The sequence below is a fragment of the Panthera tigris genome, chromosome A3 (assembly GCF_018350195.1).
Source record: "Panthera tigris isolate Pti1 chromosome A3, P.tigris_Pti1_mat1.1, whole genome shotgun sequence".
Lineage (NCBI taxonomy): Eukaryota > Metazoa > Chordata > Mammalia > Carnivora > Felidae > Panthera > Panthera tigris.
In genome coordinates, this window is record NC_056662.1 from 57,730,954 (window position 1) to 57,752,156 (window position 21,203).

Below are 21,203 nucleotides of genomic sequence, written 5' to 3' on the forward strand. Positions count from 1 at the left end.
CTAAAGCACTCTTTCTGGTCTCAAAATGAAATTCCATCTTCCCCAAGACGCAGCTTACATCTTAACTATTTTTGTATCTATAACACCTTCCACGGAGCATAGCCAAGGCAGACTTCTAATACGCTTTTGTTAAATGACTAATGAATGAATTATAAAACTCACCTAGATGTTTTTGACTCTAATTCAGGCCTGGGGGCACCTCACTCTTTTAAACGGTCACAAGTGGCAGGGAGCTACTCACCCGCCCACATGCACACTTCCTCCTGTCATTCAGCTTCAGGATAAACATCACATTCTTCCTTTAGGGCTTCACCATAAACACAGCAGCTCTGTTAAACTGAGGAAGAGCACTATCTTCGAAAAGGTCAAGCCACTTCCACGAAAAAGGATATTGCTTGGATTTGAATTGTTTTATTGCCTTTATTTCACTCACGTAAGATTGAAAATCTTAAGGGCCAGTCTTTAACGTGGTCAAACCATATGTTTTTCCAGTTCTGTGTTTATACCGTCTGTGCATCCATATTCCCACCAAAACCAAGAAGACCAAGGAGAGGGGGGCCAGCGCAATCCCCCAGGAGAATGTGGCAGCTGTAGGAAGAACAGAGTCACATGGTGGGTGGATGGAACATTCTCTCACTGCCAGGGCAGGATAGTGCAGGGCAGGTTTACGGAGAAGACAAGAAGTGGGGTTTGTTTTTTCTAATAATAGTGCACTGATTTTTTAGAAAGCATGTCCCTTACATCAGGTCAAAGATATTTGAAAATGATATCTGTGGCATTAGGGAAACAAGGAAGGTAGAACAAAAATCCATTAAAGAGAAATAGCAGAGAGTGGGGTGACGGGTCACGGGTCCTTGTTCCGCCCATTGAATAGCGTGCAATAAGATGGTATCTGTTTAGCGGCACCTGGGAGGCTTAGTCAGTGAAGCGTCCGACTTCGGCTCAGGTCATTGAGCTCACAGTTTGTGAGTTCGAGCCCCCATGGGGCTCTGTGCTGACAGCTCAGAGCCTGGAGCCTGCTTGAGGTTCTGTGTCTCCCTCTCTCTCTTTCTCTCTCTGCCCCTTCCCCGCTCACGTGCTGTCTCTGTCTCTCAAAAATGAATGAACATTTTAAAAAAATAAAAAAAATTTTAAAAAGATGGTATCTGTTTAGGCCTCACCAGCCAACTATGACTTGGCCAGGGTACAGTCTGCCCCTTTCCAATGAGTGTGGCTGTCAGGAAGATTAAGTAAAGTAGCAAAGGAAGAGAAAACAAACTTCAAATAAAGGAGCCTTAGGTGTCAAGATTATTGCTTGGACCCAGCTATTTTACATTCTACTCCTTGGTATCCCTGTGTTATGAAAATAGAGAGAGTACAAATAAAAACATAACAAGTACACACAAGTACATAAGTGTTACTGGACTCGACGATGAAGCCAGAGCTCTACATTTTAAAGCTATTTATCATAGTCTGTCTAGGCCTCCAGGAATCAACACAATCTCAGACCATTTCTCCAGATGATTCTTCTCTCTTAAAATCCCACAAGGTTTAGAAATGAGAAAAGCTTTAATTTTCCAAGCAGCCGCCCAGATGCACCTCTCAATGCTGGTGACAGGCTTTCGGCTATGCCTGCTGCCATGAGGCATGGCCAATCCCGCACAGGACATGCAGGGAGTGGGCTCACATTACAGAAATGTTTAAAGGGTCCCAGCTTCAGGACCAGACAAACCATAGGTTCCTTTGGGTCACAGTCTGAACCCCAGAAGTGAACTCTGCTTTCCGTGGGATGCTTCCTTTCCAAATCTCTACAACTACTGACCCTTTCATGGAAATGATCTAGAACAACGGTTCTCAAACTTGAGTATGAAAGGAGTACTGCCCAACTGCAGTCTTTTGCCTTACCCTGGGAGAAGCTGGGTAGATGTGGGGTGAGCCAAGGGTTTTGTGTTTCCAACTAGTGGCTTGAGACGTCTGGGGTGTTGTCATGCTCTGCCCTGAGGCTTAACCAAATCCTCAGCTTTTCAATTACAAGTCTGTCTGCAGCTGCCTTCCCAGCAAACACAGAGAATGTGGAGCGATTTCTTTGATTGCTACAGACTGCCCAGAAGGCATAATGAGACTGCAGCTGGAGATCACTTCCGGCTTGTCGGCTTGTCGCCTGTTGACCTCTCTGGATGCCAAGGGTCTCTGCACTACCTCTATTTCCCTTTCCCACTCAGTGCTTAAACACTGGGAAGAAATCAACTTGGTCAAAACGATAGCATGGGCTTTTCTTCTTTCTTAAAGGTCCATTAAATGGGCACTGGGTTGACTGGACTATAGTCTTGTGCTTTCTCTCCTCCCGACTGATGACTTTAACCCTGAAGCTGCCCTGAGCCCCGCATATCTCTCAGCCCCCACCTCTCAGGGAAGGGAGTTTCTCAATTTCGGGATAAAGAATGTCCCACCCTGCTGCTAGAGGCGTCAGGAAGAAACAGGTGGTCTTGCTGATCCAGGGCAGAACCAGATGAGGACACAAGGATTTTTTTTTTTTAAGTTTATCACAGAACCACTTTGTCTTTTTTCCAAAAATCAGTTTGCTGTTTAAATTTTGATTTGAATATACTCTCCCAAAGCCAGCCTCCACCCGACAAAAAATAAATCAGAAAAAAATAAGAGATCTGCTTTCGGTGGCCTAAGCAATCACGTGGAAATCACTTTGTCTAGCAGCCACAGAACATCAAACACGCTGCTTGATACATACCTTCTTTGACCGTGGTACGTAGCATCTGAGTACTCAGTGTGTTGCGCACAACGCATTTAAAACCTGTGTTCAAATCCTCTCTTATGACTGGATCAAAAATCAGTGGCACTTCAATGTAGTTCTCGTTATTTTCCGAGTATTCCCTGAGGGAGGAAATAATCACTCAAACATGATGTATCAAATGCAAGTTCGTCTTTACAATGTAGACATCCAAACACTCTCAATGAGAAGGATCTATTGTGCTTAAATTGGTCTCAACTCATAAAGTCAAGGGCACTTGTCATTCATTATATTTGTTCCCTATCTGGGAGAATTTCTAAGCCTGTGCCTGAAGGTGAGAGTGACACTGAAGCTGTTGGGAGTGACACTAAAGATGTTGGTGCCTGTAACAGGACGCTTGTCACAAGGAGAACTTAACAGGAGCCAGTTTTGTTTGGATAATGGAAGAATCCATTTTTTAAGGCCATTGATGAACAAAGAGGCGGCAGTGGGAATAGAAATGTCTGGTTTGGGGAAACTTAACTGTAACACCAATAAATCATTTGCATATTGAGGAGGAGGGAGTTTCCAGGAATCCTGGCCTCCTTGGTGTTTCCTCCTCTCTGCTCCTTTGCCAGCTGTCATTCTGGAAACTCAAGTTGGGAGCAGAGAGCCGCAGATGGGCCAGGGAATGTCTCAAGTCAGCCATTCGTAGTGATGGTAATCTGAAGATGCTTCACTGCTACTGATGAGCATGAATAAAAACACCATGTATGTGGATCTACTAGGACTATCTTTTTTTTTCTCCTTGGGAGAAAATAGGCACCTTTAAGTGAGTGGACAGTGTGAGTAAGCCCACATGAGGCATGTTAGCAATGCCAAGCTTTTCTCAACAACGACTGTGCAAGCAAGCAGCTGTGCTAACCACATATAATTCTGACCTGCTAAACTGCATCCAGAAAGGTATTTTTTGATAGGTCTTTCAAAAAAAAAAAAAAAAGATAAAAAATTGGCAATTGAAAGTTCAGGCTAATTCAGAGTACCAAAACTACAGTTTTAAAAATCTTTGATAATTGGGGACATTGAATGGTCTCCTTCCTCAAACAAATGGTTCACACTTACAAGGTCTGACTGTTCTACTTTCAGAGTGAGAAAACATATTCCAGAGAGTAATGCTTATGAGAACAGAATTCTTCCTTTCTTTTAGTATTAACCTTCCTTAGTGCCTGCGGCAGTCCCCTGTTCCTGGAGAAACAAAGGAGGCCCTTGGATACTGGGGCTAACCTTTAGTCTTTCGAGGGGTTTGTGAAAATGTTTGACACTCAGGTTGCCGAGTGCATAATGGAAATGTATTAACTCCAAAGTTTTTTGGGTTCCTTTTTTTTTTTTTTTTTTTGAAAACTGCAAAAATCGACACACAAATGTTTTTGAAAAAACTGCAAAAATCGACACACAAATGAAACAGCTAGAAAATGCAACATCGATGCCAAGTCAGCAGCAACTCAGCTCCTAGAGAAAGTTTGATTCTCAAGAGCAATTGGTAATGCTTAGCAAAACTCAGTGTATAAAATCCTAAAACTCCAACAGTTTAGAATCAAAAAGATTATTTTTAATGTAGAATGTGTGTCATTACGAATAGGTTCAGTATGACCTTGTCTCTAAAAGGAAGAGCAAAGCCCACACCAGTCCCCTAACAGCTATGCCTAGAAGATGCTTCTCAGCTGACAAAGATCTTCACACACTTACTGGCGCTGCCCCTCGGTTACACGGCCTCCCTGGTACGCGCTCTCTATGCTGGTGGTGTTGGCCATCCACCACAGCATGGTGGTCGAATGTGTGCCAGCTCCCAGAAACACCTTACATGGGATTGTCAATCTTGACCCTGCATACAGCAAGACAGCACACATCATACGTCAGAACCCAGCCAGGAAACAGGGGTCACACCAGTCCTTGCGTCCATCAGCAAATCTGAGTGGTGGACCCTTCCCCATCTTTTCAAACACAGGCACAGGCCTGTCTGAACCCCAGCCTGACTTCAGTGTGGCTTTTGACCTTCATTGAGCCACCGGGACCCCTGAGCAGCTTTTCCTTCTGGAAAACAGGAGAAATGAGGCCCTCCTACACGGTCAATGCTGGCATCGAGTGGCATCCCGTTAGACATAGTGACGTTCAACAGTGAAGTGTGTGTGAGCCAGAGTGAAAAATGGAGACCCTGTCAGTCACTTTCCTCACCCCAGTCAACCAGCTAGCTATTTCGGCGACAAGAGACTGTCTCTTGGGGCCAGTAGTGGCAGGATCAGCCTCACTTTACAAATGGACTCTTACGGAGGGGCGCCTGGGTGGCTCAGTCGATTAAGCATCTGACTTCGGCTCAGGTCATGATCTCCCAGTTCACGGGTTCGAGCCCCGCAGCGGGCTCTGTGCTGACAGCTCAGAGCCTGGAGCCTGCTTCAGATTCTGTGTCTCCTTCTCTCTCTGCCCCTCCCCTGCTTGTGCTCTCTCTCTCTCTCTCTCTCTCAAAAATAAATTAAAACATTACAAAAAAAATTTTTTTAAATGGACTCTTATGGAAAAAGCTTAGCATCAGCCAAGTTTTGGTAAAGTGAATGATTTAAAATATACTACAGGTGCTGGCTACATGAGGGAATCATGCTGTTAATCCTCTCATACAGTTAAGAACTGTCACCAGAATGTTCGGATTTTTACATGCAGATTTTTGTAGGTACGGTTTTCATGTAACAAAATAGACCTAATTTCAATCAATGCCACTTCTACCATCTCACAGAAGGAAATGTTCCCTCATATCTGTTATTTCTGCCTCTCACGCTGGGGTCCTGGGGTCCCACCCAGGGGGGTCACAAGGGTCTGGGACACTGCGCTTAGGGACTGCAGGCACCCCTGTGGGTTACACGGTCCTTGCGGGCCTTACCCAGCGAAGCTAAGATGGTCTGGTGGGGGGAGATAATCACAGGAATTGTCTCCTCTTCTTTTTCTGAGAATGATAGGAGGAAAAAAAGATTCAATTAGGAAAGACTTCATTTCGAGCTGAGAGTCAAGTTCCATTGTTTAGCTAATTAACAAAGTTCTCCTCGACAGTATGGCCAGCCATTGTAAGATTCGACCTTTGTCTAGCAAAGGAAACAGGCTCTCCACAAAAGTGAGCATCTCTGGCCAATGCCTTTCCCAGAAGAGATATTACTGGAAGAGGCCACACTTAAATACACATTCCACTAACTGATGTTCTTTGCTCTGTGATAAATAATTAACCATTCCCCTCCCTGGCTTCCTGAATAAATCCTTAATAGCAATGTTCACAATGTCCACAAGATAGGCTTTACCCCAACATCTATTTGCCCTAAAATATCTCCATCCTTTCCATTCCTGCCTCTGAAGAGTCACTCGAAAAAAATTTAAAAAGGCACAAGTATTTGGGAACCACCTGTTTATACTGTTAATCCCACACTGAGTGACAAAGAGCACAACCCAGCATTGGCTACTATGTCTTGTTCATTGAAGACGTAAACTCTTTTGGGAAACAGAGGTGGACTTCTGAATAGCAACCCAACTTCCCAAGAGGAAGGTCTCCCAACCACTTGAAGAAACTGGGCACCTGAACTAGAGCAAAGAGTGTGACTGGGGGTGGGTGAAGGGCTGCCCATCTCCATAACTGCTCACTCCATCCTTACACCTTTCCTGCAGAGCCTCTTGAAATCCTAACGTGAGTAAGCATTAGGCAGTCTCACAGCAGAGGACCAGATGGCTTCTTGACCATGACCAGGAGTCTCCCCCCAGCCCCCCAACAAACACACATAATCACATGCCTGCTGCACAGATGCTGGGGCAACAGAGAGGCGGTGAGAAAAGAGCCTCAGGGGCTAGATACCTCAGTGCTTCTCAAATCTGAAGGTACATCAGCATCCGTGGGCCGCATGTTAAACACAGATTGCTGTGCTCCCCCCACCACATCCCTGTTTCTAATTCAGTGGGTCTGGGGTGGAGATGAGAGTTTCCAAGTCTAGTGAGCATCCAAGAGCTGCTACTTCCGGCTGGCCCAGGACCACCCTTTGAGAACCTCTGAGAAACAGTGAGATCATAACACTGGGTAATATGAAGGTTGGTCGCCCCCTAGTGTTCATATGCAGTATCACATAAACAGGATAATTAGGAGCCCCTTCAAAATCCTGGGAAGTTTCCATGATTCCCTGTGGGGAACAAGTTGTTGGTATGAATAAATCCTCATAAGACAGTAAAATAGTCTAGAGATTTCAGTTCATGACACAATTTTCTCTGTAGCAAAACTGAATCTCTGGATTCCCTGTGACAAAAAAAAAATGTCTTCTCCCTTCAATGACTAATTATTTAACCTTAATGTATTTTCAAAGCCCTCCAAAATGCCTTAAAAGACTCCAACTGTGTACTTGTTCAGTATATAACATAAAGAAAAGCAGCATACTCTTCAGGGCAGAGTCCAGGACTTAAACACTTTTATGTTCCTTGCACCAAGCTTGATGTCCAGCATGTAGGAGGTATGCAATAAATGTTGAACAATTTTAAATACTAATCAACACTGTTAACAACATTATTTTCAAGTAGAACTCATTTAAACCAATGAGAGCACTCACTATTTGAAATTCTAGTTTCAAGGGCCACGTGCCTTGGGGAAGAAAAAAAAAAGGGGGTGGCATTTTCCACTGGATATGCCAATGCACAGCCTTCTAACTGAAAAGTCCAATAAAATTCTAGTATCCAAGAATTATACCTAAAGTTATGGCAGCCATGTTCTGATCACTGGCCCTGGAGCACAAGCCTTCCAAAAGGGGTTTTCCAAAGAGACCTTTCAAGTGAACCACTGTTTGGCCCCATCTGCTGGTGTGTTTTAGCCTCACACTTGGAACCCTATCAACTACCCAGGGATTCAGCTTTCCTCATGAAAACACCCTGCTTTCTATCTTTCAAAGGTTCACACCTGTCTTATTAGACTGATGCTTTAGGAGAATTGATAGGTCTCTCTTCCTTTCCTGCCAAAGACATTCAAGGAATTCCACGGGGAACCCTAATTTGTTCTTTGCATGCTTGCTATTGACAGGGTGGAAAAGTACCTCAATGGCAAGTACTCACTGTTGACACGTAGTTCAATATTCCTAGTCACGTTGTACTGCATGCCTTCGTGGGCGAATGTCATGGCACAGCTGTAATAACCCGCATCCTCCACAGACACATTATGTATGAGTAAGCGAGAGGTTCCCCTCACACTTAGAAACTTCTCATTGTCTTGATCCAAAAGGACAGAATCCTTAGGGGAAAATATTTTTCAAAGTTATACTATGTACTAATTTATATCTCAAAAGCTATATGAATAGTATCAGTATTAACAATTGATGTTGAATATGCAATCCAACAATTGCCCTGGTATTTACTTTACAAATGTACTTTAGGCATACTATTAACTGTACTTCTTAGCAGAGGGAATTTGTTAACATAGAAAACATAGTTGTAGGGTGCCTGGGTGGTTCAGTTGTTAAGTATCTGACTTCAGCTCAGGTCATGATCTCAGTTAGTGAGTTCCAGTCCCACATCGGTGGTCTCAAGCCCCATTTTTCTCTCTCTCTCTCTCTCTCGCTCTCTTTTTTCCTCTGCCCCTCATGGGAATCTCTTTCTCTCTCTCCTTCTCTGCCTCTGCCCCTCAATCACTTGTGACTTGAAAAGTAATATTCAGAAGAAATGATATTGCAGTAATTACTTTAAAGATTGTTTCAATTTTAGGAGTCAGTAAAGATGGGAGAAAATTTGTGAAAAAAAGAAAAACTAAATGTGAGAAATGAGGGCACACTTCCTATATGGGTGAGAGATTCTTTGGGTCTTACACAACAGAATCCTCAAGAGCAAGGCCTCCAATAACAGAAAAAAACTGAATGCGATTCAAAAAAAACATCCTAATGAGCACACAGTGTTCTCAGGAACCTATCTTTCAAAACCATGATGATCGAAACCTTGCAATAGTCAAACATAACCTTGAGCTGTTTCAGACTCTTGCTCTGAATGGTAGCACAGACATAACTGGAAAGGTTTGTCAGCTAATGGCTCATAAAGTATTATTTTACAATCGATCTAACCAAAAAGAGATTTTATTGTTCCTAACAGGAGGAGCCAAACATGAAAAAGCCAAACAGGGCTCAGTACCCCCATTCCTCCAAGGCCTCTAAGCCCCCAGGGGTCCCCTGCATGGCAGTGGTATGTGGAGCCTGGCCTCCTGGGCTGGAGTTCTGGCTGCACCATCTACCAGCTGCATGACCTTGGACAAGTGCCTTACACTTCTGTATCTCCATTTCTTAATCTGTAAAATGGAGATATTAACAGTCCCTACTTTGTCAGTTTATGCCAGGGAATCCAGAATAGACTTTTACCCGGTTCAGGCTAAGTAACGATAGCATTGATATCCTATACATATCTTGTAGCTATAATACCAGTCAACTGGTTGACCTATCCTCGATTACAGAATTATTTTCTATCAAATTGTATTTTTTGTATTTTTTTAATGTTAATTTATTTTGAGAGAGAGAGACAGAGAGTGCAAGCAGGGAAGGGGCAGAGAGAGAGGGACAGAGAATCCCAAGCAGGCTCCGCACTGCTGGTGCAGAGCCAGACACGGGGCTCAATCCCACACCCTGCGAGATCGTGACCTGAGCCAAAATCAAGAGTTGGATGCTTAACCGACTGATCCACCCAGGTGGCCCTATATCAAATTTTAAACAAATAACTGTACTTTTCAGCATCAGTCTATGGTCTGTCTATATCAGGGATCAGCAAATTTTCTTTTTTTTTTTTTTTTTTTTTTTTTTTTTTTTAGGGATCAGCAAATTTTCCTGTAAAGGACCAGATAGTAAATATTTCAGGCCTACATTCCACATGGCCTCTGTCCTCTGGTAAGTTGAAGAGCTATTCAGCTCTGCCCTTGGAGTATGAGACCACAGACACAGAAAGTATGGCCATGTCCCAGTAAAACTCTATTTATTGACACTGAAATTTCAATTCTATGTCATTTTCATATATCATGAAATACTAGTCTTATTTTTTTTAACCGTTTAAGAAAGTGAAAACTGGGGGCGCCTCGGTGGCTCAGTCAGTTGAGTGTCCAACTCTTGATTTCAGCTCAGGTCATGATCCCAGGGTCGTGGGATTGAGTTCCACATCAGGCTCCATGCTGAGCATGCTTAAGATTCCCTCTCTTGCTCCCTCTGCCTCTCTCCCTGCTCTCTCTCTCTTTCAAATAAAAGAAGAAAGAAACAAAGAAAGTAAAAACTATCCCCAGCAAATAAAAACAGGTTGCCACTCAATTTGGCCACTGGTTATAGCTATCATTCGCCCACACCTTGTCTACACAAGTGATCTGATGATAGTATTTATTCAATCAGTCAAGAAAACAAATTGTCTATATTTACTCTTTTAACACAAAAGTTAATTATCATGTGCTTTAAAAAAGCTTCATTAATATGTGTACACAGTTGTTAAATAAACAATGGGTTTTTTCCCATTGCTATAGACAAATGACAGTAAAAAGCTATTCTCTTCAACTGCCACTTACTCTGCATTCATTTTACATTCTGTCTTCTTAAATTCCTACTCTGAGGACCCTTGCCCCAGCCACATAAAGATGAACAGAACATATTAATCATTGCCCTTTTTAAACTAACTAGTTGAAAAAAAATCAGAAATATAAAAGTGAATGTGTTATCTTCAGAATGGGTATTTTATATCCTTCCTGTAGTTGGTAAGACACATTTTAATTAAATGGCAATTTAAAAAAAATTTTTTTTTAAATGGCAATTTTTAAAGATGTACCTTGTACCACTGAATCTTCATGTCCATTTTGTTACGGATGAATTCACTCAGCTCAGGGCAAACTAAGGACCCAGAGGTTGACAACGTAAGAATTTGCGGGTATGATATGAAAGGCAGGGAAGCTTCTGTCTTCTCAAAAACCCTGAGCTCAGTGGACATTTCATCACAGTAAGATGTGTTTCTGATATAAAAGAGAAAAAAGGATAATAAATCACCAGGAAAAATAACAGTAAAGCTAAATGACATTAAGAATAATTTGGGGCACCTGGGTGGCTCAGTTGTTGAGTGTCCGACTTCAGCTCAGGTCATGATCTCATGGTTCATGAGTTTGAGCCCCACAGTGGGCTCTGTGCTGACAGCTGGGAGCCTAAAGCCTGCTTTGGATTCTATGTCTCCCTCTCTCTGTCCATGCCCCACTTGTGCTCTGTCTCTCCCTCAAAAATAAAATAAAACATTAAAAAAAAAAAAACGAATTTCCCCAAACCCATTAAAATCTGTGTTCTGCAGTTTCTTGATTAGTATCACAATGCTTCTCTTCCTGATCTTTTTGAGTCCTTGAGAGACAAAACAACAAAAAAGTACCACATCATAACTATTGTAAAAAAAAATGATGACATGGTCTGCATTTTTCCCAAAGGACCCTCTCTGCAAGCCTGATTTCAACCCCATTGAGGGTCACTAAGAGATCCCCAAATACCCTTCAAACAGGCCTGAACCTTTCCAGGTTCTAGGGGGTCCCTGAGCACAGCCCCAACCCAATTCAACTTCCTAGTGCAGAAGGCCATATCCAAAAAGAGAGATTGTTTGCAAAAAGCCACCATTTACCTAGAATAAAGTTCCCTTTACTTCTCTTGGGAATTATCTATGAGCGTAAGTCGAATTTCAGAAAACTGCTGAGAACTTTGTGTAAGATCTATAAAATATTTTTGCAATACTGCATGGGGAAATGAACTTGGCAAGTTTGTTTTGTTTTTAATTTGGGTGGTATGTGTGTGTGTGTGTGTGTGTGTGTGTGTGTGTGTGTGTTCTTTTGGTTTTGTTTGTTTTTTGGTTGGCCTAACTCTAATCTCAGTATCATAATTCTATCAAGACCCTAGAGCTGGGGAAATGGCAGAGGCAAAGCATTGATTGAAACATAGGAAAAAAATAGAAAAACATGAAAATACAATGGTCTCAGCTAAGCCCCTGGCTATCTAAGAAACACAACACCAACAGAGACCATGAAAATGTGTGCTGTATAAGGAAGAGGCAGGGGGGAGGGAACCTGTACAGCAAAAGAAAAAACAATCTATATCTGAAGAAGGAACAAAATGTAAAAAATGTATGCGAAAGAAGTAAGTGATAAAATCTTGCTACCTGAAAGTAAAAAGAATTAATTCAAATATATAGAGCCAATATCTGTATTATATTTCATGTCTGGTTTAAAAAAGGAAAAGAATGAACAAACATTTTAGGCACAAAGAAATTCAGGAAGTTAACTATCATCTTGAAAAATACATAATCTCATTGTAAGAAATGTAAATGAGGAGGGGCACCTGGGTGGCTCAGTCCGTTGAGCAACTGACTTGAGCTCAGGTCATGATCTCATGGTCTGTGAGTTCAAGCCCTGCATCGGGCTCTGTGCTGACAGCTCAAAGCCTGGAGCCTGCTTCAGATTCTGTGTCTCCCTCTCTCTCTGCTCCTCCCCTGCTCCCATGTTCTCTCTCTCTCAAAAATAAATAAACATTAAAAAAATTTTTTTGAATAAGAAAAAAGAAATGTAAACGAGGACAAGTCTAAAGAAGAGTGTACACCTGAAAAGAGTCATCCCAGCACCTGGAGGAGATACATGCCAGGCCCTGTGTTGGGTGCTCTCTATATATTATTTTATCTATTCTCCAACCTTATGAGGCAGAAATTATTATTATATCATTTTTAGATGAGGAAAATTAGGTATACAGAAATTAAGTACTTTCCTAAGGCTGTACAACAACTAAGAGGTCAAACCAAGGTTAGAAGCCTGGTAAGGCTTTGAGAAAACCCACAAATTAGGGCAGGATCTGTGGAAACCAAACTTACTACGCATATTGAGAGTTACAAATCTGTTCACATTTTTGATCTGGTAATTCCCCTTGGGCAAGACACTCCGTGAAAATGACGCAAAAGAAAGATGGGTGCGGAATGATTTGATCAACACTCACATTCTCCACATGGTGTTACATCCCCACAGCAAAGGGGTGGTGGTCATTAGTGTTGTTCACCAAATGTGTCCAATTCCCCCATCCTGAGCATACAGTGGAATTAACATGTCATGGCCCCACTGTGGGTAGGTGCAGTTATGTGACTCTTTCTAGTCAATGAGATATACGTGTGTCACTTCTACACCAAAGTTTTTTTTTTTTTTTTATGTGTATTTATTTTTGAGAGAGACAGGACAGAGCACAAGTTGGGAAGGGGCAGAGAAAGAGTTTGAGACACAGAATCCAAAGCAGGCTCCAGGCTCTGAGCTGCCCAATGCAGGGCTCAAACTCACAAACCACGAGATCATGACCTGAGTCAAAGTTGGACGCCAACCGAGCCACCCAGGTGTCCTTGCACCAAAGTTTTAATAGCAATCTCCTTCTGGTATGGCAGCCAACATTTGAGATAGTGACTGTCCCCTCAGTCTGGGTTCTCGATTGTCTCTGAACCCAACATGGGTTTGCTGGCTTGTTACATGTGTGATAAATAAGCATTTGTGGTTTTAAGCCACTGACTTGCCCACCCTGGTTGACAGAAAGGCCTTGTGGGTTCTGGATCAGAAGATTATAAAAATCACAGGAACAGGGCTGTTTCATGACCTGTGACTATAAATCCAAAGGGTATTATGGCAACTGCTGGTGATTCTCAATCCATTGGGAGCCCAATCTTAGAGCTGGAAGAGAGTTCTAGAGATCAGCCAGGTAGACTCTCTCACATGCTACAAAACTTTGACCCACACTGAGATTTCTACCACCCCTCTCAATCTCAGATCTCTTTTTTTCTACAAGAATAGAAAATAAAATGAGTATGAGGTATAATTTTTTAAAACAACCATAAAAACAAACTTTAAAAGACAAACATGACTCAGCTGACATCTCCCTGATTTTTGCATAGTATCACTACAGGAGTCAATAAGCATTGCCTTCAGGAAAGAAAAGGCACTTTCGTGTATATATCGACCGTCTTCTACAGTGCTCCCTATAACTAGGTGCTTCACATGCTGTGATTTCATAGAACTCTCCCAACAACTCTCTTTACAGAGGAGAAAACTGAAACCCATAAATGCCAAGTAATAAGACCAACATCCTACCAGCTAGAAAATGAGAGAGCTAGGATTCACACCCATACTATTCTAACCCCAATTCCGTTCTTTTTCTAATGCACTGTTAAGTTTTCCTAGTAGTGCTCCTTAGGAAAACATTAGAATTCTTTTACACTAAAAGGAAAGAAAAACTATGCATTGATAGCTATTGTAAAATCAAGCATCCACATTTCCCTGATATGGAAGTAAGATATTGTTTGTCTATTTCCTAGGCAGGATTCATTGACAGGATGATTCATTGACACACTGGACTATGACTCAGCCACAAAAAAAGAATGTAATCTTGCCATCTGCAACAACATAGATGGATCTGGATGGCATGATGCTAAGTGAGATAAATCAGACAGAGGAAGATAGATACCATATAATTTCACTCATAAGTGCAATTTAAGAAACCAATGAACAACAACAACAAAAGAAACAAACAAGACTCTTAAACACAGAGAACAAACTGGTGATTGTCAGAGGGGAGGTAGGTGGGGGAATGGATGAAATAGGTGAAGGTGATTAAAAGTACACTTATAGTGCTGAGCACTGAGAAATGTACAGAACTGCTGAATACTCTACACCTGAAACTAATATAACACTGCATTTTAATTATTTTTCCATTTTTAAAAGATATTAAAAATAAGACAACAAAAAACTTTAAAAATTAAAACTAGGCAAAGGACTCGAACAGACATTTGGCCAATAAAGGACATGGGTATACGCTTAGCATAACTAATCATTAGGGAAATGCAAATCGAAAGCCCAATAATATAACACTTCACACCCAGTAGGATGGCTATTATTCCTCTCCAAAAGAAACAAACAAACAAACAAAAAAACAAACAAACCCCAGAAAATAATAAGTGCTAGTGAAGATGAGGAGAAACTGGAAGCCGTGTACATTGCTGGTGGGAATGTAAAATGGAGGAGGCACTGTGGCAAACAATGTGATGGTTTCTCAAAAAATTATTAAACATAGAATTACCATATGATCCACCAATTCTCTCCTGGGTATATACCCAAAAGAATTCAAAGCAGGGACTCCAACAGATTTTTTTTTTTTTTTTTTTTTTTTTGAGACAGAGCATGAGCAGGGGAGGGGCAGAGAGACAGGGAGACACAGAATCCAAAGCAGGCTCCAGGCTCTGAGCTGTCAGCACAGAGCCGGACATGGGGCTCGAACTCATGGACCGTGAGATCGTGACCTGAGCCGAAGTCGGACGCTTAACTGACTGAGCCACCCAGGCGCCCCACTCCAACAGATCTTTGTACACCTATGTTCAGACCAGCATCACTCACAACAGCCTAAAGGCAGAAGGACCATAATTACCAAAATATGGTATATTTATGCAATGGAATAGTATCCCATTGAATAATGTTGAAAAGGAATGAAATTCTAATACACAATGCAGTATGGATGAACCTTGAAGACACTGTGCTGAGTGAGATAAGCCAGTCACAAAAGGACAAACACTGTAGGACTCCACTCATATGAGGTATTTAGAGCAATCAAACTCATAGAGACAAAAAGTAAGACGGGGGTTGCCAGGAGCTGGAGGGAAGAATGAGGAATTCGTGTTTAACAGGCTCAGAGTTTCAGTGTAGGACGATGAAGAATTCTGGAGATGAAGGATGCTGATGGTCGCATAACAATGTGAATGTGCTTAACGCACGGAAGTGTACCCTCAAAAAGGGATAAGATGATAACTTTTATGCTATGCATATGTTACCACAACTTTAAAAAAAAGCAATAGGACAAAGAGGGAGGGGGGTAGACCCCACATCAGGAGATTTGGGTTCCAGTTTCAGCTCCACACCCACCACCTAGAAGCACTTCATAAGTGAGCTTGGTCCCCTCACACGTACAATAAGCATTTGGATTGATTCATTCCTAAAGTCCCATCCAGTTTCTATATCAATTTCTTTTGTCCATGTGGATGCAGGCATGAACAAAACGGCCCAAGTCCCAGTCCTCCTGGGGTTTACATTCTTACAGGGTAGGCAAACATTAAATACGTGAACACACGTGTGTCAGGCAGGAAAACTACCAGCAGGGTAAAAAGAGAGAGTGTCAGGAATGCTGTTTTAGGTAAAGTGGCTAGGGAAGCCCTCTCTAAAGAGGTGACATTTGAGCAAAGACTTAAATGGAGAGAAAGAGCCATGAGGGTATCTGGGGAAAGCTCTCGGGTAGAGGTATTTCAGGAACAGTGAAGAGGACAAAAGGTAGATTCTCATTTTGAAATCCAGGTCAACACTGAAGAACCATGCAAAAGTCCATTCTGGAAGGAGCTCCACTCCATACCCTAGTCCTGGGGGGGCCTCACCTGACAGTGCAGAGGTAGGTGCCAGAGTCCTCTTGCAAGGCTGGCAAGATCCAGAGAGCACCATCCTGGACCCACATTCGTGTCTCTTCTTCCCCTGGAATCGTTCTAGCAGAATCATTTTTATGCCATGTCACATTGACGTGGGGGCTGACAGACTCCCACAACCAATACTGCACCTGGGGGCACTTCAGGACCACAGGCTCTCCTTCCACTTTGAAGTCAGTTTTGAAATGCTTGCCAAGAAACTGGCAGTTTCCTGCAGCCACTGAAGGACAGAGAGATCATAGTCAGGCTTCGGATCTAAAACCTCCTTGGACGGGCAGCTCTGAAGAAGCCGCGTGCCCCTAACAAGTGGCCTGCACCCCGGAGGCCCCATTAAACACTCCTGTTATAATGATTTCAAAACTCCCAAAAACAACTTTTGGGTTACTGTCAGTTCCAATTTACATTTTGTGGGGAAAATTCAATCTGGTTCACATGGAGATGAAAAAATGATTAAAAAGTTGGGTCATATTTTTCACTTGTTGACTCCTTATCATTAAAAGTAGATTTGGGGGGAGCCTGGGTGGCTCAGTTGGTTAAGCATCCAACTTTGGCTCAGGTCATGATCTCATAGTTTGTGGATTCGAGCCCCGTGTCGGGCTCTGTGCTGACAGCTCAGAGCCTGGAGCCTGCTTCAGATTCTGTGTGTGTCTCTCTCTCTGCCCCTTCCCTGCCCATGCTCTGTCTCTCTCTATCTCTCAAAAATAAATAAACATTAAAAAATTAAAAATAAATAAAATTAAAAAATAAAAGTGGATTTTGGCTGAATTCAGATACAAAAAGAGCTTAGTTGTGACAGGACATGTGGTTAAAATCCAAAGGCACCTTTTCCTGAGGGCAAATACACCACCTTCTTGGCTCACTCTTTGGCAGGAATGACCTATGCCCAGAGCAAGCACAGTGCAACAGAGGAGATGGGCAGGAGGAAGCATCTGTCACAACTTGCCTTTTGAAAACAATAGACTTCACTAGATAAACAACTGCTTTCCCTCAGAGAAGCTTCAGGCAAGCCCTTTCCAGCTGAAAGATTCATTTCTCACCTGTGTGTTCCTCAGGCTGAACGGTGAAGGAATAAACGCAGATTATCAACACGTACAAGACAAACATTGTTTCCAGCAACTTCTGAAGGACACGGGAGGTGATCTCAGGTTCAGCACCCCCTAATCTGTAGGAGGAGACAGAGGGGTCACCAGGAGCCACACACACACCCAGAGAGAGAACACCTTGACGATGGTCCCAGCAGGAGGCTCTGAAGGCTTCACCTGAAGATGGAAATCTTTTTGCCCAGACTTTATAACCAAGAAAACACAAAAGTTTTGGATTTTCTCCTCAACAGCTATATTCACTGAGCATACCTAACATCAACTCCCCAGAGCACTAACAAGGTGCCTTGGAAGAGGTGTTCCATATCTTAAGTGTTTCTCTCTCCTGAAGTGTGCCTTAGTGCTCCCTGCTGCAAACCGAGATGCTCTTTCCTTGGTTGTGGCCACTGCCTAGGCTCTCTCCAACCTTCAGGTCTTTACTCAAAATCATTTTAGTGAGGTCTTCCTTGACCTTCCCGTGTAAAGCTGCACCACCCTTCTGTGAATGTTGCACATTTTCCTTTCCTGCTCTATTGCTGTCTGTGGCATTCATCATCAACCACGTTCCCTCCCTATAGAATGCAAGCTCATGTACTCAAAGACCCTATTTACAACTATATCCTTAAGTTCTACTTGTTGAATGAATGAGTGGCTTAATCACTAGAAGCCAAAAGGTCTTTATATTTTACTTGTTGGAGAACTCTTCCTTCTGTCTCTATGGATTAGCTCTTATTTTACATACAATTCTGACGTACCTGATGGATGCTATGTACCGCTAACTCTCTGGTCTAGAGCATCCCAGGAGGAAAAGCAAAATAAGTTACAAATAGTGAATAGCTTACACAAGTTCATAAAGTACTCCTCCCCACATACTTCCCCAAGACTGGAGCACCAGATGTCTCCATAATTCCCTGCAGTCCCTTTCACACCGTAGCGTAATGGTCTGTTGTATTAGCCAACCATTGCCACAACCATACTACCAACAATCCATCTCAAGACTGAAATGAATAAAACAAGCGCCATGGCGATCACGCCAATGGTGTAAAGCAATTCTATCTCACAGTCCGTGAATCAGATAGGGGTTGGCTGACCTAGATCGGGCTGTTAGGCTTGACTCCATGCTTCGGGTGGGATTTAAGTCTCCTCCATGTGTCTCTCATCTTCCTTGGACCTACAACCTCCTGGGAGATGATCTTCTGTGATGGCAAAAAAAGGACGCAATGTGGCAAGAGCACTCAAAGCCTTGCTCAGAACTAGCTTACTGCTGGTTTGCCCACATTCCATTGGCCAAAGCAAGTCATGTGGCCAAAGCTGCCATCACTGGGGCGGGGAGATTACTTCCACCTCTAGTGGGAGGAGCCTCAAGTTACACTGGAAATGGAAATACCTGGGAGCAATGATGACGTCTGCCACAACCGTGTCTTGTTGGCTCCCCTGGGTGGGGACAGTCTTGAGAACCGAGGCATGGTCTAATTCACAGCCCTCAAGGCCTATAAAATACCCAGTCCCAGAGGGTACCGGAGATTATTTGTGCTCAAAAGCCTAGCAGGAAATTGGGAGTGATGAGTGAATCCAGGAAAAAAAAAAAAAAAAATTCCCTATCACCATCCCTTCCCCATTTCCTTAAAGTTTAACTTGTTCCCTGTCCCTGGAACAGATACCATTCTGAATGTCTCACAGTAAACCCAGATGGACCTTAAGTGGCCAGGGCAGGATTGGCAAACTGAGGAAGTACACTTGCATGCTAGTAACCCTCCCTCATCTGAAGGCACGGGTTCAGAGTTGCAGTCTGAACTCCCCCTTGAGTGACGAGGAACTGGAATGGGCAGTGAAATGACCTGAGATCTTCCCCTTAGCTGTGTGTCTACCCCAGGGCTGTTTCCCCTAAGCTCTTCCTGCTTCTGCGTGGTCCTATCCTTCACCTATTTCTGAAACACAAATGTTTCCTGTGACTTTAACCACTAACCCCAGCCTCAGGTTAACCAGGCAACTTGATTAGCATAAGAGTCACAACAACATTGACCAAGTTGCTTTGCCCTCTTTGCACACACATTAGCTTCTCGCATCCCCAACTGTACTGGTCCCAGCCAGATTCACTGGTTCTCTAGAGAGGCTTTGAAAAAAGAGGGAGTCAAATACACATGCATAACCAATACCACATATCCAAATAAGTGGATGAAGTCAAAGATGGTGACACGGGGACTGAAAAAATAGTGAGCTACTGAGCTAAACACTGAGAAAATAAGTTTTGCCATTTTACCCCCATGATGTGAATCTCATGATTCACATCAATTTGACATATCATATAATACAAGAGATTAAGGAGGTTATATAGCTTGACCAATATCTCACAACTAGTAAGCAGGAATTGAAGTTTAAACCCAAGACTACTGATTCCAAAGCCCTTACTCTTCAAAAATATAGTATTTATGACAGATGCTGCTAGCTTCCTCCTCTAAGATCTGTCCTCCCTGCTTTGCCAATTATAGAACCCCTGACTCTTAGTGTGACACATTACTATCCCACACAAAGTCTATATTTCCCATCCTCCCTTGCAATTAGGAGTGGCCTAGTGACAGAATTTGGGTCAATGAATGTAGGTGGAAATGTATGCTCCTCCTGGGAAGTCGACTTAAAAGCCTCCTCAAAAGACTTAAAAGTCTCCACTGGTCTTCCTTCCTGCTAGCTCAGTATGGATATGGTGGGTGGATTACAGCCACCATATTGGGTCACAAGGTGCAGACCACTTGCAGACAGTGCTGGGATAAGACAGGAACATGAGTCCTTCAGTGGTTTCATGGGGTTCCCACCCTAGACTACCTTTTTTTTTAATATGTTTAGGCTTCCTGCCATACATTGGCAAACTGAATCCCAATATGCAAACTTTTCAAACTTTATAAAAAGAACACCGGGGGAAGGAGCCCTGACAGGTCAGGTGTTGTGTTCTCACTGGTCCTCTTTCTGATACTCAACTGTTTCAAACAGTTTCTGCTGACTGACTCTTTAAGAAGTCACTTTGACTCAGCTTCCTGGCTGGTTCAGTCGGTAAAGCAAAAACTCTTGCTCTTAGAGTTATGAGTTCAAGCCCCACGCTAGGTGTAGAATTTACTTAAAAGAAAAAACTTATTTTATGGGGTTCCTGGGTCTCAGTGGGTTAAGTATCCAGCTTTTGATTTTAGCTCAGGTCACAATCTCACAGTTTGTGAGATCGAGCCCCATAGCGGGCTCCGTTCTGAGCATGGAGCCTGCTTGGGATTCTCTTTCTCCCTCTCTCTGCCCCTTCCCCATTTGTGCATTCACGCACCCTCTCAAAATAAATAAATAAACTTAAAAAAAAATAGAAGTAATTCAACTCAAAGGCAGGAGGAGCTGAGCAGCCTCCCTTTGGATGAAAGCACCTCCCAGGACACAGGTGCAGGCTTAGTCTTGAGTTATGTGGTTTGTAACCACGTTTAAAATTACTTTGACACCAAAGAGTCAGACTGTGTCCATCCAGGGGGAGTTATCAGCTGAGGCTTCACAGAGCTACAGAGCTGGAAGGGTCTTAGGGAAATCTAGTCGTTTCACTTTCTTTTTCACATGTTGAAAGTGATTTGGACATTAACCTTCTTCTCAAAATCGCATGTCTGGTCAGGGTGAGAAGTAGAGATATTTCAACAAGGACCCTGTTCCAGTGGCATGAAACCCTAAAATGTTGTACTCCCCATCCCCTCTCACCCACCCACCCCCCTTCCAGGGCCCCCTCAGCCAAAGGAATTAATTGCCTTGGTTTCCCTCTGAAGACTTTGGCAAAAAACAACTGCTTTACTGTGACCTCTTCAGGAAGTGGCTTCAGACAACTAAACCACAAACATGCAGTAGTGATCATTTTTAATAATCAAAACCTCAGGAAAAGGCTGGAA

The 21,203-nt window shown here is 42.9% G+C and overlaps 1 protein-coding gene across 5 annotated transcripts in view; it reads right to left on the reverse strand.

The window, feature by feature from the left end:
- Positions 1-400: 400 nt before the first annotated feature.
- The window catches only part of IL1R2 (interleukin 1 receptor type 2), a 33,790-nt gene continuing 12,987 nt past the window's right edge, over positions 401-21,203 (reverse strand). For 3 of the 5 annotated variants that reach the window (XM_007097781.3, XM_015544624.2, XM_015544623.2), the window contains exons 2-9: positions 17,260-17,384; positions 16,178-16,442; positions 10,544-10,724; positions 7,823-7,997; positions 5,634-5,696; positions 4,451-4,586; positions 2,726-2,868; positions 401-588 (exon numbers count right to left, since the gene is read on the reverse strand). In XM_007097781.3, coding sequence (XP_007097843.3) covers positions 449-588; positions 2,726-2,868; positions 4,451-4,586; positions 5,634-5,696; positions 7,823-7,997; positions 10,544-10,724; positions 16,178-16,442; positions 17,260-17,384 — 1,228 coding nt within the window. In that variant the 3' untranslated portion in view covers positions 401-448. Of the gene's footprint in view, positions 589-2,725; positions 2,869-4,446; positions 4,587-5,633; positions 5,697-7,822; positions 7,998-10,543; positions 10,725-16,177; positions 16,443-17,259; positions 17,385-18,392; positions 18,498-21,203 lie in introns of those variants that run through there. The other 2 variants (XM_042981094.1, XM_042981096.1) reach the window with 2 other exon arrangements.